Here is a 21194-nt window from a genome sequence, read left to right as displayed (position 1 = left end):
CAAATCCCCAAATGTTCACCGAAAACGAAAGCAGTTAATTTTTTTAAATTTTTTATGGAACGCTATTTTCCATCGCTCAAGTTGTCTGCGTAAAAAATCAGGATATAAATTGCGCAGCGTTGTTCGTAAATCATAAAAAAATTTCTTTCAGGCTTCTTAATTATGAAGAAACTTTCCACAGTAAAATTTGCGAAAACCATTGAGCTAATAAGCGGTACATTTAGATAAGCGAAACAGCGAAAAGCGGTTTTAAAAAAAATCAGCTATACTGAAAAGTGGTTTTAAAAAGCGATGACAATACGCTGCTCCTAATTAGTCAATATTATGGAATGAGGTAGCTCAGTTGATCAGAAAAACGTCGTCTCGTACTCTCAGGTTCTTGATTATTGCTATGCTTCCGTTACATAATTTCCCATGCGACAAACTGCGCAAAGAGTATCGTCAACGGGAATGGTAACCAAAGGTTTCCTAAAGAAAAACTCGACAAACATTTAAGGTTAAATAGAATTGTTAATTGACTATAGAGTGGTTAGATTTTTGTGTAACAGAGCACTTAACAGGTCGAGCTGAGTTAATAAATTGTTTCCATCGATATTTACGAGGTTATAAAAGAAACCATTTTATGTTAGTTTGAAAATGATCAACGTAGTCAATAGAAAATTGGAAAAAAAAGTTTTTTTGTTCCTATGATCTGGGAGCCCACTTTTGAAACTAAAAATTAATGTTTCACGCCATTTGCACATTCGTAAAAGGGGAGCGCAATTTACCTGCTATTTATATGATTTCAAGTGAACTAATTTTTAGACTTCCCGGAAAAATCCTGAATAAGTTATCGTGTAATTCTTGCATTAACACTAAACAAATCTTAGAATCAAAAATTGATTTATTCATCGTAAGTTATTTCTATCAGTTGACCGGCCTACTAGCATGTGTACCGTTTAGCATGTGGCTATTAGCCTAATTAGAACCGAGTTTGTTTACTCACATTTGCAAGTAACTTAAACTGATACATACTCACTTAAACTAAGTGAGTAATTACTTTAATTGCGCGAGCTAAGCGTCACGCATGCAAGTCGCTACAACCCCTTTCTGTCGAAGGCTGAGAAAAAAATATAGTATTCCTAGTTTTATTTTCATTCAAATTAACTCAGTGGAAGTCAACTCCATGTCTTTCAAGTCAGTTATACCTCCATTTCTTTTCGTTGCCAGGCTTTGAAGGACCAAGAAAACTGATGCATGCAGTAGCGTGCCCGAAGGGGGGGGGCGACCGCCCCCTTCAATTCTAGTTGCCATGTTTTTCCAAAGGGGCCCCCTTTGGTTTAATTTTACGATTCCATTTTTGGCTGACGAACCTCAAAATATTTCAAAAGGCGCCAATATAACTAATTTTTTTTGCGGGGAGAGTGCGCCAGAAAAACGCAATTTTAAGGTCAAAATTTTCCAAAAAAAGGCCCAAAACGCAGTTTTTGGCCTAATTTTTTTTGAAAAATTAGCCAACGGCGCAGAAAAATTTTTGACTAAATTGCGTGCTTATAGTATTTTCGGAGAGCTCGGGAAATCAAATTGATCGACATGAAAAAAAAGAAAAGAAGGCCGGCAAACAAAACCGCCCACTAGAAAAATATGTACACACGCCACTGGACGGATGGTATTAAATTAGAAGCGAAATAAACAGCAAACAACTAGAGTTTAAAGACACGGAAGTTTCGGGAATCCCATTAAATGAAGTTATACTGCAGGACACCATTGAAACAAGAATCAATACATTACTCGATCAATGTGTGCTTCCTAAAACACAGCTCGTCACTACAGCATTTTCACAATATAATATAAACAAAAGAGCTGCACAGCAAGGTCAAACTATTCAAAATCAGAAATTTTTTAGGAAATCATCCCCCAAACGCTATTTATAGTAAAAAGTCCCTTTTCCCTCTCACCTGCAAATATTTACATGTAAGAAATTTGTTCACATCCTTAGGCCATGAAAAACTTATTTGAGATTCATTATTAACCACTGATTAACAATTGATGCTCATGTGAGGTGGTGAAATCCTTACATGAGTAATTACATCCTTAGGAGTAATTAGGCCATGAAAAACTTATTTGAGCTTCATTATTAACCACTGATTAACAATTGATGCTCATGTGAGGTGGTGGGAGGGGGGGGGGCGTTTAGGAAAAAGAGCCATTTAGCTTACATTAATGTAATAATTAGAAGGTTACATGTCAGTATTTAGACAACCGCGTATTCAGACTGGTCAGTATTTAGACAAATACTGTTTCAACCAATCAGAATCGAGACAAAGAAGAAATTAATAAATAATTATGATTTATTTTGGATTATTTATGTCTTTTCTCGATTCTGATTGGTTCATACAGTATTTGTCTAAATACTGACGAGTATGAATACGCGGCTGTCTAAATACTGGCTGCACTCCTAATTAGAACCACTGGCAGGCCTCAATTCATTATGGAACAACTTCTGAGCCTGATCAAACCGCCGCTCACGCGTATAGCGCAGCACGAGGTATAATTATCACAAATTATAAAATTTACCCTTTATAATACTTCATATCTCGAAAAATGATCACATGTAAAATATCTTTCTAATTTCGAGCTCAGGAAATAAACAGCTTTTTGATGATACAAAAAAAATTGATGCTCGCGTGAGTGGGGCGGGGGGGGGGGGCTAAGGGGGCAAAAAATCCCGTCAAAATGGCCAGTCAAAAAGATATATTTTGTTCGTGTGAGGGGGGGGGGGGGTGGAGTATTGGCAAAAATCCCGTCAAAAAGAGAAAACGAGAGAATTTTTTAAAATTTTTATTCTACAATTTATTCCCCCACAGGCTATATAAAGCACCACGTGATATATTTTGCTCGTTGAAACGCATAAAAAAGACCAAACTGCTTGCCTCACTTTTGTTTGAAGTATATTGTGCATATAGAACAAAATATATCGCGCATCACTTATTCCATTTCGATTTATAGTCATCAAATTGGTAGAACAATTTACCCAATTCCATCCTACCCCATGCCATTTTACTCTATACCGCTTTACCCTATTTTTCTCTAAGCAATTGCAACATGCCAAATTATTCCACAACTAGCTTTTATCGTTCATCGCACGGAACAGGTTTGGAAGTGTTAATTCAATTTGAGTTCTACCATGTAGACTTATAATTTGCCTCGCTTCGTAATCCGAGCAATTTTGCTTAAAAAATAGCATTTAACACAATTAGCATGTTTTAATCGCCAATATCAGTAACTGAAAACAAAAGAAACATAAAAACTAATCAATTTATCATTTAATTTATTGCTAACTTAATCACAATAGGCGGATATTATATGTGGATTAACGCATCGAAAGCAAAAAACACTTGCAACGAATGATGTAAGTTCTCACAGGGTGTTCTAATGGCAGAAAACGGTTGAAAAGCCCTTAGCTACACCAATATTCGACAAGCACTTCGAATTGCCTAAACTGTACAAATATTTTCGTCTATTCGATAGCGGGATTGAATATACTGAGAGAGTCTTTATTTATGGCGACCACGACAATGTTAAAGTAATATAACTGAACACAGACCTATGGCTTTGCAAGGAAACCTTCAAATTTGTCCGATGCAGTTTCATCCACTGCATAAAAATCGTAGATAGCAGGCTTTTACCCACACATCAATTCTCTGCTCCCTAAGGAAGGTAATCACAATTATAAATTTTTATGGAACAGTCTGTTAGAGCTATTTCAAAAGGCGGAGCCACAATGCAATCTATCCGAATGCGAAAGAGCAGCGCTCAACGCATTCTCGGCCCAAATCTCGGGTCTTATGCACTAAACGGCCCAATTTCATTATTTCTACATGTCTTGAACTGAAATTATTGTGGATGAATTTGATTGGCTAATTAACCAATCTAGTTTCATCGACATTTTCTGCCATTTCAATTGAAATTTCAAGCAGATAAAATTATTAGCCGAAATGATAAAGAAAATTGTACTGTATTTTGCTTGTCTGGGCAAGGTTTCACAAGTGACTCAAAATTAATTTGACAATTTGACTCAAAGTTCCACCTTTTCGGCAATTTCGGCTAATATTTTTATCTGCTAGAAAAGTTAATCGGAATGCCTGACCGTGTAACTTGAATTTGATTGGCTAAAATTACCCAGTCAAATTTGATCGCATAATTTCCAGCTTACGATGTAAAAAAATTGATTTTGGGCCGTTTTGTGCATAAGACCCCAAATCTCTACAGCACAGATGAACGGTAGCGATTTCAGTTTCAAGCCCTCAATCGAAACTCAGCCTTGAACCGCAAGATTTATGACGTTTGCCGAGCTCTTAAATGAAAGAAATCACGAGCTGAACATAAAACTCATTTTTTCTTAAATTTTTCAAAGTAATGGGGTAAGTTTTAATTGCTCTATATATGGGTTAAACTTGCGGTGGGCAAAATGGTATGACGTACGGTGGAATGGCATAAAGCACATTGGAATCTGGTAAAACGCCATGGAACCGCCAAAAGAGTACCAAAGTCAAATCACTACACAGAGGCAAAGCTGCGCTTTCGCAAACACTAGCCAGAAGCCGACAAAAAAGCAGCACTACAAAGAAAAATAGGACACAAATAAGCCTTTAAAAAACGTAGCCACGGACCCTTGACAATTTCTTAACATTGGCACAAATAAAGCAGCTACATATGCTCGTAAAATTCACAATGCGATGTAGGATAAATGGCACCAAATACAAATAGACACGATTTTGCATGTATTAACTTGGAGAATACGAAAATGAAGACGTCGACACAACTTTGCATATATGAAAATGAAAAACGTGAAAACAAAGAACGTTTAAATTATCCAATTCCAAAAACAAGGCGAGATATATTGAGGTTTGGCAAAAAAGAATAGTAGTACCATAACACTATGAATGCTGAAGCTGGCGGGTGTAATAACTTTGCAAAAAAAATATCAATTCGAATATCTTTTCAAATTTGAGCCATATGCATTATCAATTCGAATATCTTTTCAAATTTGAGCCATATGCATTAAAATTGTACAAAATTTAGTACTTTTTTTTTATAAAACTAACCCAGTTTGAGAAAACTGGGTCAATAGGTGAAAATTTTCATTCGCTGGGAAATCTGATATTTACTGTTTCAATTAAAATTTCCCCAATTTCCACCAAAATAATCATAAAAGACATTACTTGAAACTTGCGGAAAACCCGAAAAAATTCTACGCTTAAGAAATATACCCGAGAAAAAATGGCCAAGCCTACCTCAAAGTAACAAAAACTTCAGATAGGCAGAACTTAAAAGTTTTGGAATAATCTTCCTCCGAAGATGAATTTCATAAACGTATTAAATGTAACTACAATGATTTCGGTCTTAGAGACGGCCCGATTCGATAAAATTTCCGGCATTCCGGTACATTCTGCTACAGCTGGGCCTAAAATTTGCGGCTCGTTAACCCTTTGCTTCTTAAAGAAGCAAAACAATTCTCGATTTTTAGTCTGACGCGCCTGAACAAATTTTAGGACTTTTTCAACAAAAAAAACTTTAAAAAAATCATCGCAACCTACAAAAGAGGCTGAACTACCTTCAGCCACTCTTAATACGCAATTGCACCTTAAAGAAAAAACGGTAAAAAGCAGCACCAAAACCAGGAGAGCGTGAATTGAAATCCACTTCTGAAATGAATCGGAAAACAGAGCTAAATAGAATTCAAACCATATTGCACGGCCCAGTTAATAATAAGTGGCCCAGTTAATGCTAGATGGAGTGCAGCCAGTATTTAGACAGCCGCGTATTCATACTCGTCAGTATTTAGACAAATACTGTATGAACCAATCAGAATCGAGAAAAGACATAAATAATCCAAAATAAATAATAATTATTTATTAATTTCTTCTTTGTCTAAATACTGACCAGTCTGAATACGCGGTTGTCTAAATACTGACGTGTAACCATGCTTGATTCACCGATTTTAATAATTTTAATAATATGTTTTACTGCCATCGAAATGCGTAAATTTTAGTTTAAAAAAAAGACGCTAAGCGAAACCCTAGTGATTCTCTGCTGAAGTAGGTGTTTAGCCGCTTATTTAGGCAAGAAAACTGCTACTCGCAATTTCAATTTCAAATTAGTTATCTAAGATTTGGCTGGGTAGTTTTCGACAAAACTGAGAAAGATTCAAAAACCGATCAAAAATTAAAAATTTGAGTTTTCCTAAATCCATAAACTTTTCTCTACTAAAGCATGGGACTAGCTTCTTATTCAGGGAAGGTTTGTACCCCTTCTTTTCACTTGAGTACTTAATATCAGATTTAGATAGTAGTTTTTGAGAATAGTGATGAAATTTTTACAAAAAAATTCATAAAACGGATTTTTCCGATGTCTACATCGACTTTTCTACAACAAAAAAAAACATAGCCAACTGACAATTGGAAAAGAGTAATGAACGCAAGAAAACTAGAAAAAAAACGAACTTGTTTTTTCAAAAATCTTTAACATTTTATTTTCGAAGAAAAAAATAGATGGCCTAAAAGCTCTTTAAATATGTAGAACAATTTATTATGGACAATTTTTTGTTAAAATTAACCCAATTTGAGAAAACTGGGTCAATAGGTACAACTTTTTTTCGCTGGGAAATCTGATAAAATTAATTTTCATTTTCGAAAGTAGAAGTCAATCACGTTTTTCGTGACCTTTACACTTTTGCTGCTCCATAGTGGAGTTTGCCTTCCTTCTAACAACAGAAATGCACTGAACTTTAAAAGAAATTAACCCAATTTAAGAAAACTGGATCAATAGTAAAACTTTTATTTCGCTGGGATATCTGATAATTAATTTCCATTTTCGAAATTAGAAGCGGATCACGTTTTCCGTGACCCTTACACTTTTGCTGTTCGATAGTGGAGTTTTCCTTCCTTTCATTAATTGAAAGGCACTGAACTTTAAAAAACATCACAAGTCAAACCGCAAAATTTCAAAATTGAGCGCAATTTTCAGAGCGTGATCCGTACCAATTACAGAGCGTGATCCGTCCCAATTACCTGACAAGAGATGCCAATAAACATCACTTCACAACATCTTTGCTTTCATAATGAACAAGTTAATTAAAATTGTAGTTTTTATATGGGACCATTCCCAAATGCTCCTCAGACAAACATTTTACCGAATGAGTTTCATATACTGGCAAGTATGTAGAAATTATTTCAAAATGAACAAACAACGCGAGCGAGCACAAACTGACATCCTTATCTTCCTCTCTATGATCTCAAAGTAATATACAAATATACTATAAAGATGCTCATGAAATCTGCAAATCTGAGATTACAACGGCTCCCCAACCCCTCGACAAATCCATCCGAAAGCCTGAATCTTTTAATGACATCGCCTAATAGCTTAGAAATTTGGCACACAGTCAAAACCGCACTTAGCAAACACAGACAAAATTGGCAAGAGAGAGCTTCAAAATGCAAACATAGCCAACTGACAGTTGAAAAAAAGTAATGAACTCGTTTTTTCAAAAATCTTCAACTTTGAATTTCGAACAACAATTTGAGAAAACTGGATCAATAGGTAAAACTTTTTTTCGCTGGAAATTCTGATAATTAATTTCCATTTTTGAAATTAGAAGTCGATCATGCTTTTCGTGACCTTTACTCTTTTGCTGTTCGATAGTGACGTTTGCTTTCCTTCTAACAACAGAAATGCACTGAACATTAAAAGAAATCACAAGTCAAACTGCGAAAAATCAAAATTGAGCGTGAACAAATTTAAAGACAAAAAAATCATTAAAAACTACATGAGTCTTCACTACGTTTATTACTCTTAATAAAACAAACAAACACATGCGATACAAAATGAATGATTATGACCAGCAACAAATGAAAGGAAAAGCAAAAATTGAACAAAAAAAACTTAAAAAAATCGTTCTTCCTGGAACAAAATTACCTGCACCATTAGAAACTTTACAAAGAGCTTTCAAAATGTTAAAAAGAAATTGAATCTTTCTTCGGGACCTAAGCCGACAAAAACTGGCAGACGTGAAAGTCTATTAAATTTTCAGTTTCCACAAAAAACAGGTCCCGACTGGAATCTAACTAGTGCGCTATTTCAGCAAGTTCAATTTACAGTGGCGCCGAAAACGCTTTTAAAACTAAATAAGAAATTGATTCGTAAAATTGTAGCAAATGTGGACCTTTTGAGAAAATTTGGCTACCAGAGTTCAGGGGAGGGAACGCCAATGCTTAGCGCAGTTAGTACACGGATACTGAAATTGAGCACTTATTAATGCGAGTACGTTTAGAAAAATGAAGTCGTTTTACTCACACAAACGATTGCTTGTGCGAAGACAAGGACTTATCTAGATCTAGTTTTCATACTCAAACTACCCATTGCACCATATAACTCAAAAACTTGTCTGTCGGGGTCAAAACTTAAAGACAGTTGCTTTTAGACTCCGGATCATCTAAGAAGCTACGCATCATATTTCTGGACCACGCTTATGCTTTCAGTTTCAAATTATACAGGAGTTATTATGAGACAGACAGGAGTTTAATTATTACTTGTTACGCGGGCGATATATACTTACTAGTGTGTTTCTAGGGTTTTCTGGGATGTCAGTGGCCAGGATCAAATTGGTCACATCGTACTTGGTGCTGAAAGCAATCAAAAGTGTTATTCATTATCTCAGAAAAAGATGATAAGTTTAATCGTAACCAATTTTACTAATGGATTTGACAGCAGAGCATTTAAGAATTTGAACATGATATACAGATTCAGAAGCAGCAAAACAACTGAGAACGTTAGGTGAACCACTTCGACGAATACTTCAAACATAACCACCAGACAGTTGAAAAATGCCGATGAACGCAAGGAAACAGTAAATAACAGAAAATTTTATTTGTTCCGTGCAGTGCTTCAGATTGAAATTGAACTTCTTTGCTTTAGTATTTGTAATTGATTTCTGTAAATTTGAAAATCATCAAAATTATCCCAATATAAGAATAGTGTATCAATGGGTAAATTCTTTATTCCGCTTGAGAAAATCCACTTCTGAAATCCATTTCCGCCTTTATAATTGGATAGCGCAGTTTGCCGACCTTTTAGCAAATGAATTTGAAATGAAATCGCGAAAAATCAAAGTTGGGTGTCAACAAATTTTTCCTGAAAACAATTATTGCGACTTATATAAGTGTCTTCACTACGTTCATTGACACTTAATCCAACATAGCCAACATACAGTTAGGAAATAGTCAATAAACGCTAGAAAACAGAAAAACCAATGATGTTTTTTTTTGAAAAAGTCTCAAACTTCGAAACTCCAAGAAAATAATAATTAGCCTGAAAGCTCTTTCCAATTTATGTTTGACTCTTTTTCAATTAAATTACCCCACTTAGAGAAAACTAGATCAATAGGTATAACTTTCACTTAGCTGGGAAATCTGAAAATTAAATTGCGTTTTCGAAATTAGAAGTCGACACGTTTTTCGCGACCTTTACATTTTTGCTGCACTGAACTTTTAAATCAAAAACAAAAAAACCACGTTCATCGACTCTTAACAACGGTTCATGCTCGTGTCCACATTTTGCAAATAAAATGAGAAGAAAATCATGCCTAATATTTTACAAGCGACAACGCCAGGCCAGACGTCAAAAACTTGCAAAATGATTTCTAGTCATAATCAAATGAATCTAATATAAAAAATAGAAGGAAACGAGGAACATCTTCACATGGACCTCTTAAAAGTTTGAATGAGCCGGTGAGTAAAAATTTGGGATACTTGATGCCATTTATGAGAATTCGTTTACGTGAAAATTGCCTCTTTGTCCCTGAAAGTTTCCGGAAATTTAGAGAATCAATCAATGTAGGCTATTTCCATTTTCACCACACAGAGGCGAAGCTGAGCTTCGCACCACTTGCGATACAATAAACATTTAAAAAAAGTTTGAAATGAAAAAAAAACTAGGTGAATCAACATTTATGTACGTTTCGATTAAAAACAACTATGGGGCCCGGCTAAAGTTGGAGGAACGTGTGTGATACTGTTTGAGCTTGCTATACTGATGCGGTACAAAATGTGCGATTCCAAAAATTGCACTTGCTGAAAATTTTGGTTGTTTCTCTACTAAAATAGGTGAAAGAGCGAAAACTTTTGAGATAATGGAATTTCCCCAGCACAACATTTTTATAACAAAAAATAAGGAGACGCCACTACTATAGGAAAAATGCTCGCAACCGGTTCTTTGACTTTAACTTTCCATCGCAGATTTGATATCGTAGTTTTTCAGAAAGTTCAAAAAAACTGCAAAAGTTCAAAAACTTGACTTTCTGAAATCAATAACTTTTTTCTGCAAAAAGCAGGCCATCACCTCTAAAGAGCAGATTTAAAAAGCGCGTTTCTCGATTGAACACTTAACCTGACAAGTATCACGTTAAATTTCAAGAAAAATTAAAAGTTTCCAAAAAACGGTACACGTTTCATAACTTTTGAGTTGTTTAAGGCCATAAATTTTTTCTTTAAAAAAATTTGGCGCAGCCATTTATAAGAAAGTCGTTCAACAAGGTGTTTTATCTATTAACCCTACGATATCAGTTTTGGCAGTATAGTTAGCAAGAAAGTTCAACGAATCAAAAATTTGACACTTCCAAAGTCATAGCTTTTTAGGGAGTAGCCGGTTATGCAGAAGAGATTCACGCAACCTGCAAATTAGATTGAACTCAAGAACTCAGATTTCGGAGGGTAGTTCTCGAGAAAAACAAAACATTCAAAAAAATCATAACTTTTTGTGTCAAAACAATTGGGCGTAGTCGCATATACAACAGCACTTACCACTTCATCAAATTGACCCCAACATCTCAGGGCATAACTTTTTCGAGTGCATCTGGAAATTTGGTTTCAATGAATAGAACGGATTGAAAAGCTCCCCAGCATAAGCGGATTTGAAACAACTTTTTGTGTTAAAAAAAGTGAGTGGCTGAGTGGCCAGGCCACTAAAGCAGGGGAGCTTCTCACTGCCCGCTATCTCTATTGAACCCACAAAATCTTATTTGGGAGCCTAGTTTCCGAGAAAAGCCAAAAAGATTTAAAAAACGGTCAAAAAATTTACTATTTCAAGGGATATAAATTTGTGCAAATAAAAAATTGAGCGTAGCTGCTTATGCTGGGGAGCTTTTCAAATCCGTTCTATTCATTGAAACCAGATTTTCAGATTTGCGAGGTGATTTTTGAGAAAAGAAAAATCAAAAACATGGGTCAAAAATTTCCCTCCGCAGACTTTTTTGAAGGCTGCAGACAGAGATGTAAAGTAAAAAGAGCCTACGGGAAAAACTAACACTTTTGCAAAAGGTAAAAAAAGTGTCCTCCAAAGAGTGTCAAAAGAAAAAATAACAACAAAAAATACTATCTCATACATTTTTTTAATACCTGTTTATCAAAACAGGCTTTCTAGGCAAACTTGCCAGGCAAAAAAAATTGAATTTCAAATTAGCAACGGAAGAAAATTTACGAAGCGGAAACAGAAGACACCAGTTGAGCCGGAAAAATATGATTTAATTGAAAAGTTTCAAATCCCCTTAAAACTACAATGAACACATCTTGCAACTACCATGATACTTGCTTTCAGCACAAGAATATCCGTGATATGGCAACTTAGCCGACAGAACTTGATCAGATAACGAAAACCCGACAAATCAAGTTTTACTAAAAAAAAATTCATTTGCATGCTTATTGAAAAAAAAGGTCCAGCCGTTATTGGAATCCCAGACCTTAGGTTGCAAAGGCGACTGAGTTACCTCCAGGCCAAGTGCGAAGGAACTTGGAAGTTAAGATCAGAAATACAGCAAGATGAAAATTTGTAAAAGTTGTTTACAGGAAAAAAATATCTAGTTCCCGATTACAAAACATTTGCTTTCGCAAGTGTAATAAAATCTAACTTTCAAACTCTTTTTAAGGTTGTCTTAATTAGTAGTTCATGAATCAGGTAGAGCTTAACTTACGTATCCAACTGTTTGAGTTTTTCGCCCATTTCTCTCACATTGTCAGATACTTTTTTGTCTCTCGCCGCAGCCTGGCCTCTAAATCAAAGCATAAAAAATTAATTAAAAACAGCCCCTGTAACCAAAACATTTAATTTGAGCTGGTTTCGTTTTTAAAGATCGAGTTGTACACGTGTACAGGACCTTTAAATAAATTATTTGCCTAACAACATTTTAATGGCCCGTTCAAGCATCAAATGGCATATATGGTTTCAAGCGCTTGGTCTTACATTACTTTCAAGATCTTATTGCCGCAAAAAAGGAGACACGACTCACTTTCTATCGAAACGCTTTTTTATAACAATCCGCACTGAATACAGCCTTGACGTTTGTTAGACTTACTTCCAGATGTCAGCGCAGATGGTTGTTAGACTTACTTCTTTTTCAACCGATGGTAACTATCCCGATGCATACTTTCGGAAAGAAACTGTTCCAATTCGCTTGAATCCATGTTTAAATTATGTTGATAGAATAAAAATTAGTTATTTTTCGCAAGAGTCTCTTGTCTGAGAACTTTTATTTGAGTCAAGTGGAAAAACGAACCAGTTTCTATGAACTTCGGACAAAATCACCGTCAGAAACTTAGAAAAATTTACTTCCCAAACACGACAGAGAAAACGGCAAAGAAAGGCGGGCTTTAAAATGCACAAAAATCAATTTGCATATAATTATTCGGATGTAATAAACAATGCTAGGAGTTTTAGAATACTGGCTTTTTAGCAGACCAATCTTTTTAGCAAACTCAGAACAATTAGCAAGTCCGAACGCTAACTTCAAACGCTGGCTTGGCGACAAACGACCGCTTACTCCGCTGCGCTTCCATTCGGCGGAGTTATTGTGCGCGTAAATCTTTGTTCTGCCGCTAGTTTAGACTAAGGTGTCATGGAAGTTGTAGTTTGGTTGACAAATCGTGAGGTAATTGTCTTAATTGGGGATATTCGGCCCAACACTGAGCGAATTTTTCAGTGTATCAATCAATCATGCATCACTTCATTACGTTGGTCTGCTAAAAGACTCATTTTTCACTTTTTATGCAAAAAGGTTGGTCTGCTAAACGATCGGTCCCCGTAATAAACTAAAGGCAACCAAACTAACTTCGCATGTAACGAATTAGAATTCATTGAGCAATATTGCATATAAATTAAGCATTTCAAAAGCGTGCGAAGCATATCTCGTTGGAAAATTTCTAAAATGGGATGTAATTTATTGACCTGTTGTATAAAAACAAATAGCTTTTTCGGTTCAATTGATGAATAGAAAAGTATCCACTATGTTAACTTATTACTGAACAAATGTTTACAGCACATGTGAACGTACTGCTTATGCAGCCTACTATCTCAAAATTGCCACCAAAAGTAGCACTTTTAATTGGAAAAAAAAGTTACATCGTACAATCTCACTGCGCTACACTCGAATAAAAATAGTTGAAATTAAAATTTAAACAGAGGCGAAGCGGAAATCGTCGCCACCAGCGATACAACATTAAAATAGCAGTGCTAGCCAGCAAAAATTAAAAGCAAGCCCCACCAAGTCCAAAAAAAAGTTTTGAAATTTTTTTCAAAAATCCACAATTTAAAAATTATCAAAAAGTGGCAACTGAGCCGACGAAACTTGAATAATCTCCCTTAGAAATTATCATGAAAAAATTTGATCTATAAATTCTATTCTACGAATTTTAGCATTTTTTGCGTTCCCGAATGGAGCATGCTTCATTCCAAAATGCAAAAAATGCTTCCCTTGAAATGACCCCAAATTAGGTCACGAAGCCCATAAAATATAGCGCAAAACATTTAAGCCGAAAAAGGTTTTTAAGCGAAAAAAATAGGAACAGCAATTTTAGAAAAAGCTAGTAAAAATTAAATTTTGCTGCAATAATTTAAAACACTTGAGCAAGGTCAGCAAAAATTGCGTTGAAAAATCATTCTACGATGAGGCAACTAAGCCGACAAACATATGCTGACAAACTATAGGCCGACAATTCTTGTGAGGAAATTTCCAGTTTAAAAAGCTATTCCCAGTCAGATTCGAACCTACGACCTTTGACGTCCCAGGCGTATTCTTCATCCACAGCTAAGAGCCGGACACGCATTGACGTTTGAATTCATTGTGAACCAAGATACAAATGATTCTGTTAAACTCTATATTTCGAGTTGATAACGCTTCCTAATCGCAATCGTAAAAATATTTGATTAGCATCGGAACAAGAGTAATGAAGAAAAAACTAAGCCGAAAACACTTGAATAGCCAATTGAAGGTCGGAAAAAAGTACAAGGACACAGTTTCAAACTTCGAAGAAAAAATATACCAACTTGAAGCTGGTTGAAATTCAAAAAATATTGCTGACGGGCACTTTTTTCAGAAAACTATATCATTTTGAGAAAACTGGCTTAATATGTAAGTTTATATTCCTCAGGGAAAAAGAAGTCCGAAATTCGTTTTTCGTGACCTATACACTTTTGCTGTTCGGTAGTTGAGTATGTCTTCCTTTTAACAAAAGAAATGAATTGAACTGGAGCTTGAAAGAAATTAAAAGTCGAACCGCGAAAAAGTAAATTTGAGCCTGAAAAAACCTGAAGCCTTTTCCTGAAAAAAAAACAACACCTGCATAAGTGAAAATCACTTCGTTTTTAAATACTTAAACAGACATTCATAAAGACGAAAAAAAATTTCATAGAAGTAATTTTCGTTGATCATACGACATAATAGAAGACTAATTAGGCGAAACATGATAAGACGAAACCTTTTAAGCCGAATCAACGGGGAAAAATAAGAATACACAAAATCAGCGTAATGATATGCTTGAGCAAAAGTGACCTCGCCGTTGGAAAAATACGAAAACTTACGCAATAAATTCTGCATTCTTATCGTTCAACTGATCAGCGAATTGTTGCTTAAACTTGACACACTGTTGCAAAATGAGTCTGTTCTCCTCCTCACTTTTAAGCAGTCTTTCTTCAAACTGACTGCAACTAAGCGCCAATAAACTGTATTCATCTGCTTGCACTTGTTTCTGTTCTTCAAGAATTTCAATTTTGGAGCTCATTTGACTGATGGTCTTTTTGGCCGATTCCAGCTCGGCTTCCAAGTTACGCATCCTGTAACAACCTATGTTTCGAAAACGGCACAGCTAAAATACTATTTTCGAGACTCTTTGAGAATCTTTCATTTAGCACATTTGGAGAACTAACTTTTGATCTCGTTGTGCAAGTGCGTCATCTTTTTGTCTGATTTTGTCATTGAGGTCAAGTATCTTTTGGCTATTCTAAACAGATCAAATACTCAGCAATTAGTTAAAACACCTTGGTCACAAAATAAGTTGAAAAATACACTTTGTTCATTCACAGTTAACATGTGATCAGAAAAAAGACATGAGTTCACCTTACTTCATCTTTTCCTCGTAAAGCTGTTGTTAGATCTCTCTGCGTCTCGTACAGTCGCTTCTCCAGTTCTGAAAGTTCGTTTCTAAGATGCGAGTCTGAGTGCTCACTAAAACGAAAGAACTCTTTGGAAAATGTTAGCCGAAACTTTAACCGCAATTTCGAAAAGAAACGAGAATTGAATGTACCCTTGTGAATTGAAGGAGGCGTCTTTGGTCTGCTTGAGTCTCTCGTTGTCAATCTGAAGCTGTATTGTCTTCTTCTGTAACTGCTCAACTCTATTGTATATTAATTCATCTAAAATAACCTCTTCAACACTCGGCTTGAACTCTAAGTATCTAGAATCTTTGGCAATTTTTTTTCTTTCGTATTAAAACCACCGAACTTTCTCATCTCATCCTTTCAGTATCTTTTTTAGGCTTAAGTCGGCTTCAAGTAACTTCTATATCTATCCATATGTCTCATTCTCATACCTATAACCTAGACTTAGAAAATATTACACAGAAGCGAAATTGCACTTCGCATACACAAGCAAAAATATGACCGATAATGCTACTGGGAAAAATTGAATGAGTAAAACTTTGATTCTACAAAATTTCAAAAGTGACGCACGGCAATTATGAGTCTTTATAATTGCTACGTGACTCAAGCCAATTAAGACGCATTAGCGCAGTACCAGTCAATTTGAAAAAATAAATTTACCAACTAACATGCCTCAATTTATAGAGCGGACGCATTTAAACTAGTATACGAAAAAATTCATTAAAAACATCCGACCCGTACCAGGTGCGAACCCTCTTATTTTGCTGGTCTCCTTCCCTACCTCTACGATACAGATCCAGGATGTCTTGAAGCTAAACTGATTTTTGTAATATAATAGTCTGTGTTAATATCCTTAGCATTGGCTGTACTTAATAGCGGGATCAAAATGAACACTTATAAAATGAACACATTTTATCGCAACAATTGCATCGCAACAATATTTGCGACTTATAGTATGAACTTTCTTTTTTTTCCAATCTAAGTCGCCCGAAAAAAAGAAAACTACAGTTTCGACAGTTCTACTAGCTTAAACAAAAAACTTTCTTTTGTTTAGATTTTTATTCCTCGCGTTTTATATTCTTTTTTTTATTGGATTTTTAACTCGTTTCAACATGACCGTGTGTATATTATTTGTCTCTCATTTTTCATCTTTTTTTTCTCTAATGTCAACTCATTTTGAGAAAAACATTTTCAAGTTTCAAGTCTTATTCGTGTTGTCCGGATAATTTAAGTCAGCACTATTAAACCATCATCTTTTATCGGCAAAGCGTGTAAGATGAACACATTTAAAGGGGAATGACGTCATTACACAAGTATAGCTTGTGTTATAGTATGAACTTTCTTTTTTTTCCAATCTAACACAAGCTATACTCATGTAATGACGTCATTCCCCTTTAAATGTGTTCATCTTACACGCTTTGCCGATAAAAGATGATGGTTTAATAGTGCTGATTTAAATTATCCGGACAACACGAATAAAACTTGAAACTTGAAAATGTTTTTCTCAAAATGAGTTGATATTAGAGACAAAAAAGATGAAAAATGAGACACAAATAATATACACACGGTCATGTTGAAACGAGTTAAAAATCCAATAAAAAAAAGAATATAAAACGCGAGGAATAAAAATCTAAACAAAAGAAAGTTTTTTGTTTAAGCTAGTAGAACTGTCGAAACTGTAGTTTTCTTTTTTTTCGGGCATTGCAAGCTGCATTTGGAGGAGTTCCTTGAATGAGATCTGGGCCACTAGATCAATTGTCTCCGCACTCTGTGTCGCTGAAATCCAAGCATCCGAATAGCAAGTTGATTGTTCTGCAGCTGGGGTTGAAACTGCTCCCCTAACAAATGACTCGGGAGACATTGCTGTCGGAAGATCCCAGTACAATTCGCGCTCTGGATAATCAAGAATACAGCCCTCCTGATTTTCATACAACGGGATTGACTCGCAGTCATACGCGAAGAGAATTGTTCTGGGAGACTGCTCGAGGGATGTTGTTTCGTTTATCTCAGTCTTTTCTAATGTCAGATATCTCTCGTTAAAGTTCAACTCTCGTAGTTTTGCGATTCTGTCGAAGATGATCGATATGATCATGGAGGTAGTTCGGTAGCGATATGTGACTTTTTGTAGTCCGTTCCTCCTTTTGATTGCCGTCGTTTTTTCGGGGAGCCAATTCATTGAACCGACTTGTTCAAGACGGAGACACACACACACACACACACACTCTCTTTCTCTCTCTCTCTCTCTCTCTCTCTGATGATGGATGACTGCAATCGATTCTTTCGTGTATGTTTGGTAGATGATTGTTCTTTCTCGATCGGACACTGATATTTTTTTATAGAGGACTAGTTTTGTTGTAATACGACTGAGTTACCGAAGTGAAATTGAGAAAATAAGTATGAAAAGTCTATTAAAAAGAGAGAGATCAGGAAAGGATGGCACGGCTCATTTAGTTCAAAACTAGTAATTTTTTAGGCGAGGCTATCAAATTTTATTTCTTCTTTTATCCATGACGCCTAAAGTCATGTTAAGAATCCATGAGAAAACCTATCTTTTTTTAGATTTATGTGATACCTTTATCATAATGCGACGGGCAAAAACACTCAATTTCAAGTTTTCTTGTTTGTTTGCCAGACATTCTTTGTCATGCTGTTAAAGTTTCATTAACATGATTGATAGCAGTCATTAAATTAACCGTCATAATAAAAAACACCAGAAGATTTTTCGAGTATACCAAGGGGGGAAGTAACTTAAAACCCATTAAGATGTGGTTTATCGTTAAAGATATTTTATCCTTCGTGATTTAGTTTTATCATTATGGCTTAAGGCGCTCATAAAGTTGTCGCATAATTTTTTTTACTTCGGGAACGCAAGATTGTCTCGTATACTGTGATCATTCATTCTTCAACGTTCCACATTTAAAACCAGTTGATTGTTTTTCAATTATAATGAGCGCTTCTCTTGAAACGGATGTTGACTATTTCGATGATTTGCGGGATATATCTTCGAATAAAAAACGTTTGATTAGAGTCGGTGCAAAAACATTCGCACCAACCGGTACTTATATAACTATCAATTTGCACAAAAAAGACGAAGAGGGAACTTTCAAGTATCGACAAGGAATAACCTTGTCAACTGGTGAATTCGAGTCCTTGGCGGACAATTACTCAAAAATTGAAAGATTGACGAAAGGAAAAAAATGCGATGTGACTGGAAAAGGAAACAAATCTAAAAAATCGTCATGCTCGGAAAAGGAATGCGAAAGTGAAAACGATGGTTAATGTCAGGGTTTGTAGCATTATTCACTCTTTAGTTAATTAAAACTACTAAGCAATGGTTGAAGCAATTAAAACTACTAAGCAATGAGCAACCCCCTGATTACTTCAAACAATTCCGTAAAAATTACAAACTGATCTTCCTGAATCATAAATCTAACTTCTCTGGCTTCGCTTCAAACGCAAATTTTGCGGTATCCTCCCATTGGAATGAATTAGATTTTTGCAATCAATCGATTGATAACAACAAAAAATATCATGTGCTGGTCGAACTCACAAAAGAGTCTACCGATTTACTAAACAAGATGACTTCAAAAGCATTAGTCGTGCCTTGCCTTCTCTCTAAATTCAAATAATTAATTTGGGTTGCTCTAAGTATCATCTGTCTGGCCCTCAGCTGGAAAAATTGAAAATAGCCGTGAATTATAACTCTATCAACAATCTAGATAAAAGTGTTGTTCCAGTTAGCAGACGATTGCCTCAAGTTTTCTTCGGCTCGCAGACTAAATCTGTTCAAACTCAAACTGACCTGATTACTTACGTAACAAAAGAACGCTTTACTAATATTTTGAATGGTGAAAAGGCTGCTGAGTTTTCAAGATTAATTGACATAATTTTAAGTTGGTATGGTTGAATGGAAACTGATTCAAACACTGTTTGTTAAAATTATCATGGAAAAGAAACTTATTGTTTTAAATATTTTTTTTTGCTCTCTTGTATAAAAAAAATTACTACACCAGCGGAAGGCGTTCGCGAGGAGCGTAGCGAGGAGCAACGCCGGGCTAGCTATTGTCCATAACCCAAATGGCCATGCCTTAAAACTTCGAATGTTTTTTCGCACTTCTATCAAACTTGTAGAAAAATAAAATCTGTTGTTGGCAAGAATGAATTTTAAAAAAATGAATTTATCAATTTCACAAAAAATTCCATTAAATAGTTTGGAACAACATAATTTTAGCAAATCTTATCAAGTCATGATCATTAAATTTGAAACCTACTGGAAATCTATTTGCAATTATAACATGAGCGACATAAATACAATGAAGACCGCATAACACTGAATCGGCTGAATGTATTGGTTTTTTTCATCAGTAGTTGATTTCCCTCGTGAATTGTACGTCGCCTATTCTTTTACACGAGGGGATTATCATATAATCTTTTACCTAGAGGATCTTCGATGAAAATCTGCCCTCCAGCTTGACCAAAAACAACCAGTGGGTTCCAGGTTGATCTGAGGGTGAAGCGTTCATAATCATGAAGGTATTATTGGTTTTCAATACTGAAGAGCATGCAAAATCTGCCGGTAAAAACCTCTAAAAATATATTTCAAAAGTTTACAACGGTTGAAAATTCTGAAGGTTATCCCTGGCTAGCTTAGGTCATAAGAGTTTTTGGTAATTTTTCTATCTGAGCGCACATAAACTGTTGATGCACGCTCTCCCATTAATAATAATTCGACGTTATTACCGAGACCTGCGTAAAATTTCGACCTAATAAGTGCAATTGGTCAGTTCAGAGTGAATAAAATTGTGTGAAGCCTCCTGAGTAGACGTGAGATCAAAAGCCATAATATAATGATTATCATAATTAGCTAGACTGATTCCATGACTAGTGTTCAACACAAAATCATGAGCTTCGAGCGTATTACAATAAATTCTTTTATTGTCTGTTGTTGAGATTGGAGTTTCGGCAATGGGTAGGCCGTTTCTGTACACAATGATCTCATTCAACCCAAACTTTAGGTAATGAAAAGGATTTGTCATGTTAGTACCCGAATATGCTTCGTTTATGCTCACTGCTACTATCATTCTTCGCACAGGTTCTTTCGCAAAAACATCCTTTTGTCACCAGCTTTGTACTCCTGCAGTTGCGAGAAACGTTTTTGGCAACAATTCAATGTAATCGTAAACGGCCGGGTTCTTCAACAATGCTTTTTCTATCGATGAAGGGAACATAGGCAGTCACAGTCATCTTTCTGACATAGAGATTAGCTTCGACGTTTCGAACCTTGTAGTGTCTAGCTGCACCTTCAGGTATGACAACAAAAACGTAAGAAAACCTATGAGACAATCTAATTGTCACACCGCTAATGAGTGCATGTCACACAGAAGTTGCTTCACTGGAGATTAAATTAAAAATCATTTTTTCCTTGTAAAGAAATCGGAGCGACTTCTCTGTGCAGTTCGTTTTCAGGGAATGACGCGTCTCGTTTATCGTTTCGCTGCTGTTGTTGTTTTCGGATGGATTTTTTGAGATCAACTTCTTCCTACTTGCTTTTTGATTGTTCTTCTAACGGTGCTTTTGAGTGCCTGTTTAGGGCTTTTTCTTTTTGTTGCAACTTCTATCAGTTCTGGAGCTGCCTGAAGAAGTAATTCTTTTGCGATCTTTTTTGCTGCGGGTATCACAAAACCTTGAGCCAATGGAAATGCCACTCTTCCTATTCCTAATGCCAATGCACC

At 35.6% G+C, this 21194-nt stretch overlaps 1 protein-coding gene across 4 annotated transcripts in view; it reads right to left on the bottom strand.

Moving 5' to 3' along the window:
* The window catches only part of LOC134841435 (autophagy-related protein 16-1-like), a 214249-nt gene that overhangs the window by 65386 nt on the left and 127669 nt on the right, over nucleotides 1–21194 (bottom strand). The window contains exons 3-10 of one of the 4 annotated variants that reach the window (XM_063857421.1): nucleotides 15609–15717; nucleotides 15427–15529; nucleotides 15232–15305; nucleotides 14887–15138; nucleotides 12005–12082; nucleotides 9817–9837; nucleotides 8597–8663; nucleotides 1771–1788 (exon numbers count right to left, since the gene is read on the bottom strand). In XM_063857421.1, the coding sequence (XP_063713491.1) occupies nucleotides 1771–1788; nucleotides 8597–8663; nucleotides 9817–9837; nucleotides 12005–12082; nucleotides 14887–15138; nucleotides 15232–15305; nucleotides 15427–15529; nucleotides 15609–15717 (722 nt within the window). The remainder of the gene's footprint in view (nucleotides 1–1770; nucleotides 1789–8596; nucleotides 8664–9816; nucleotides 9838–12004; nucleotides 12083–14886; nucleotides 15139–15231; nucleotides 15306–15426; nucleotides 15530–15608; nucleotides 15718–21194) is intronic. The other 3 variants (XM_063857422.1, XM_063857423.1, XM_063857424.1) reach the window with 3 other exon arrangements.

The sequence above is a fragment of the Symsagittifera roscoffensis genome, chromosome 3, assembly GCF_963678635.1.
Source record: "Symsagittifera roscoffensis chromosome 3, txSymRosc1.1, whole genome shotgun sequence".
Taxonomy (NCBI): domain Eukaryota; kingdom Metazoa; phylum Xenacoelomorpha; order Acoela; family Convolutidae; genus Symsagittifera; species Symsagittifera roscoffensis.
The sequence above is the reverse complement of the archived record's forward strand: the minus strand, read 5'-3'. Positions and strand labels throughout refer to the sequence as shown.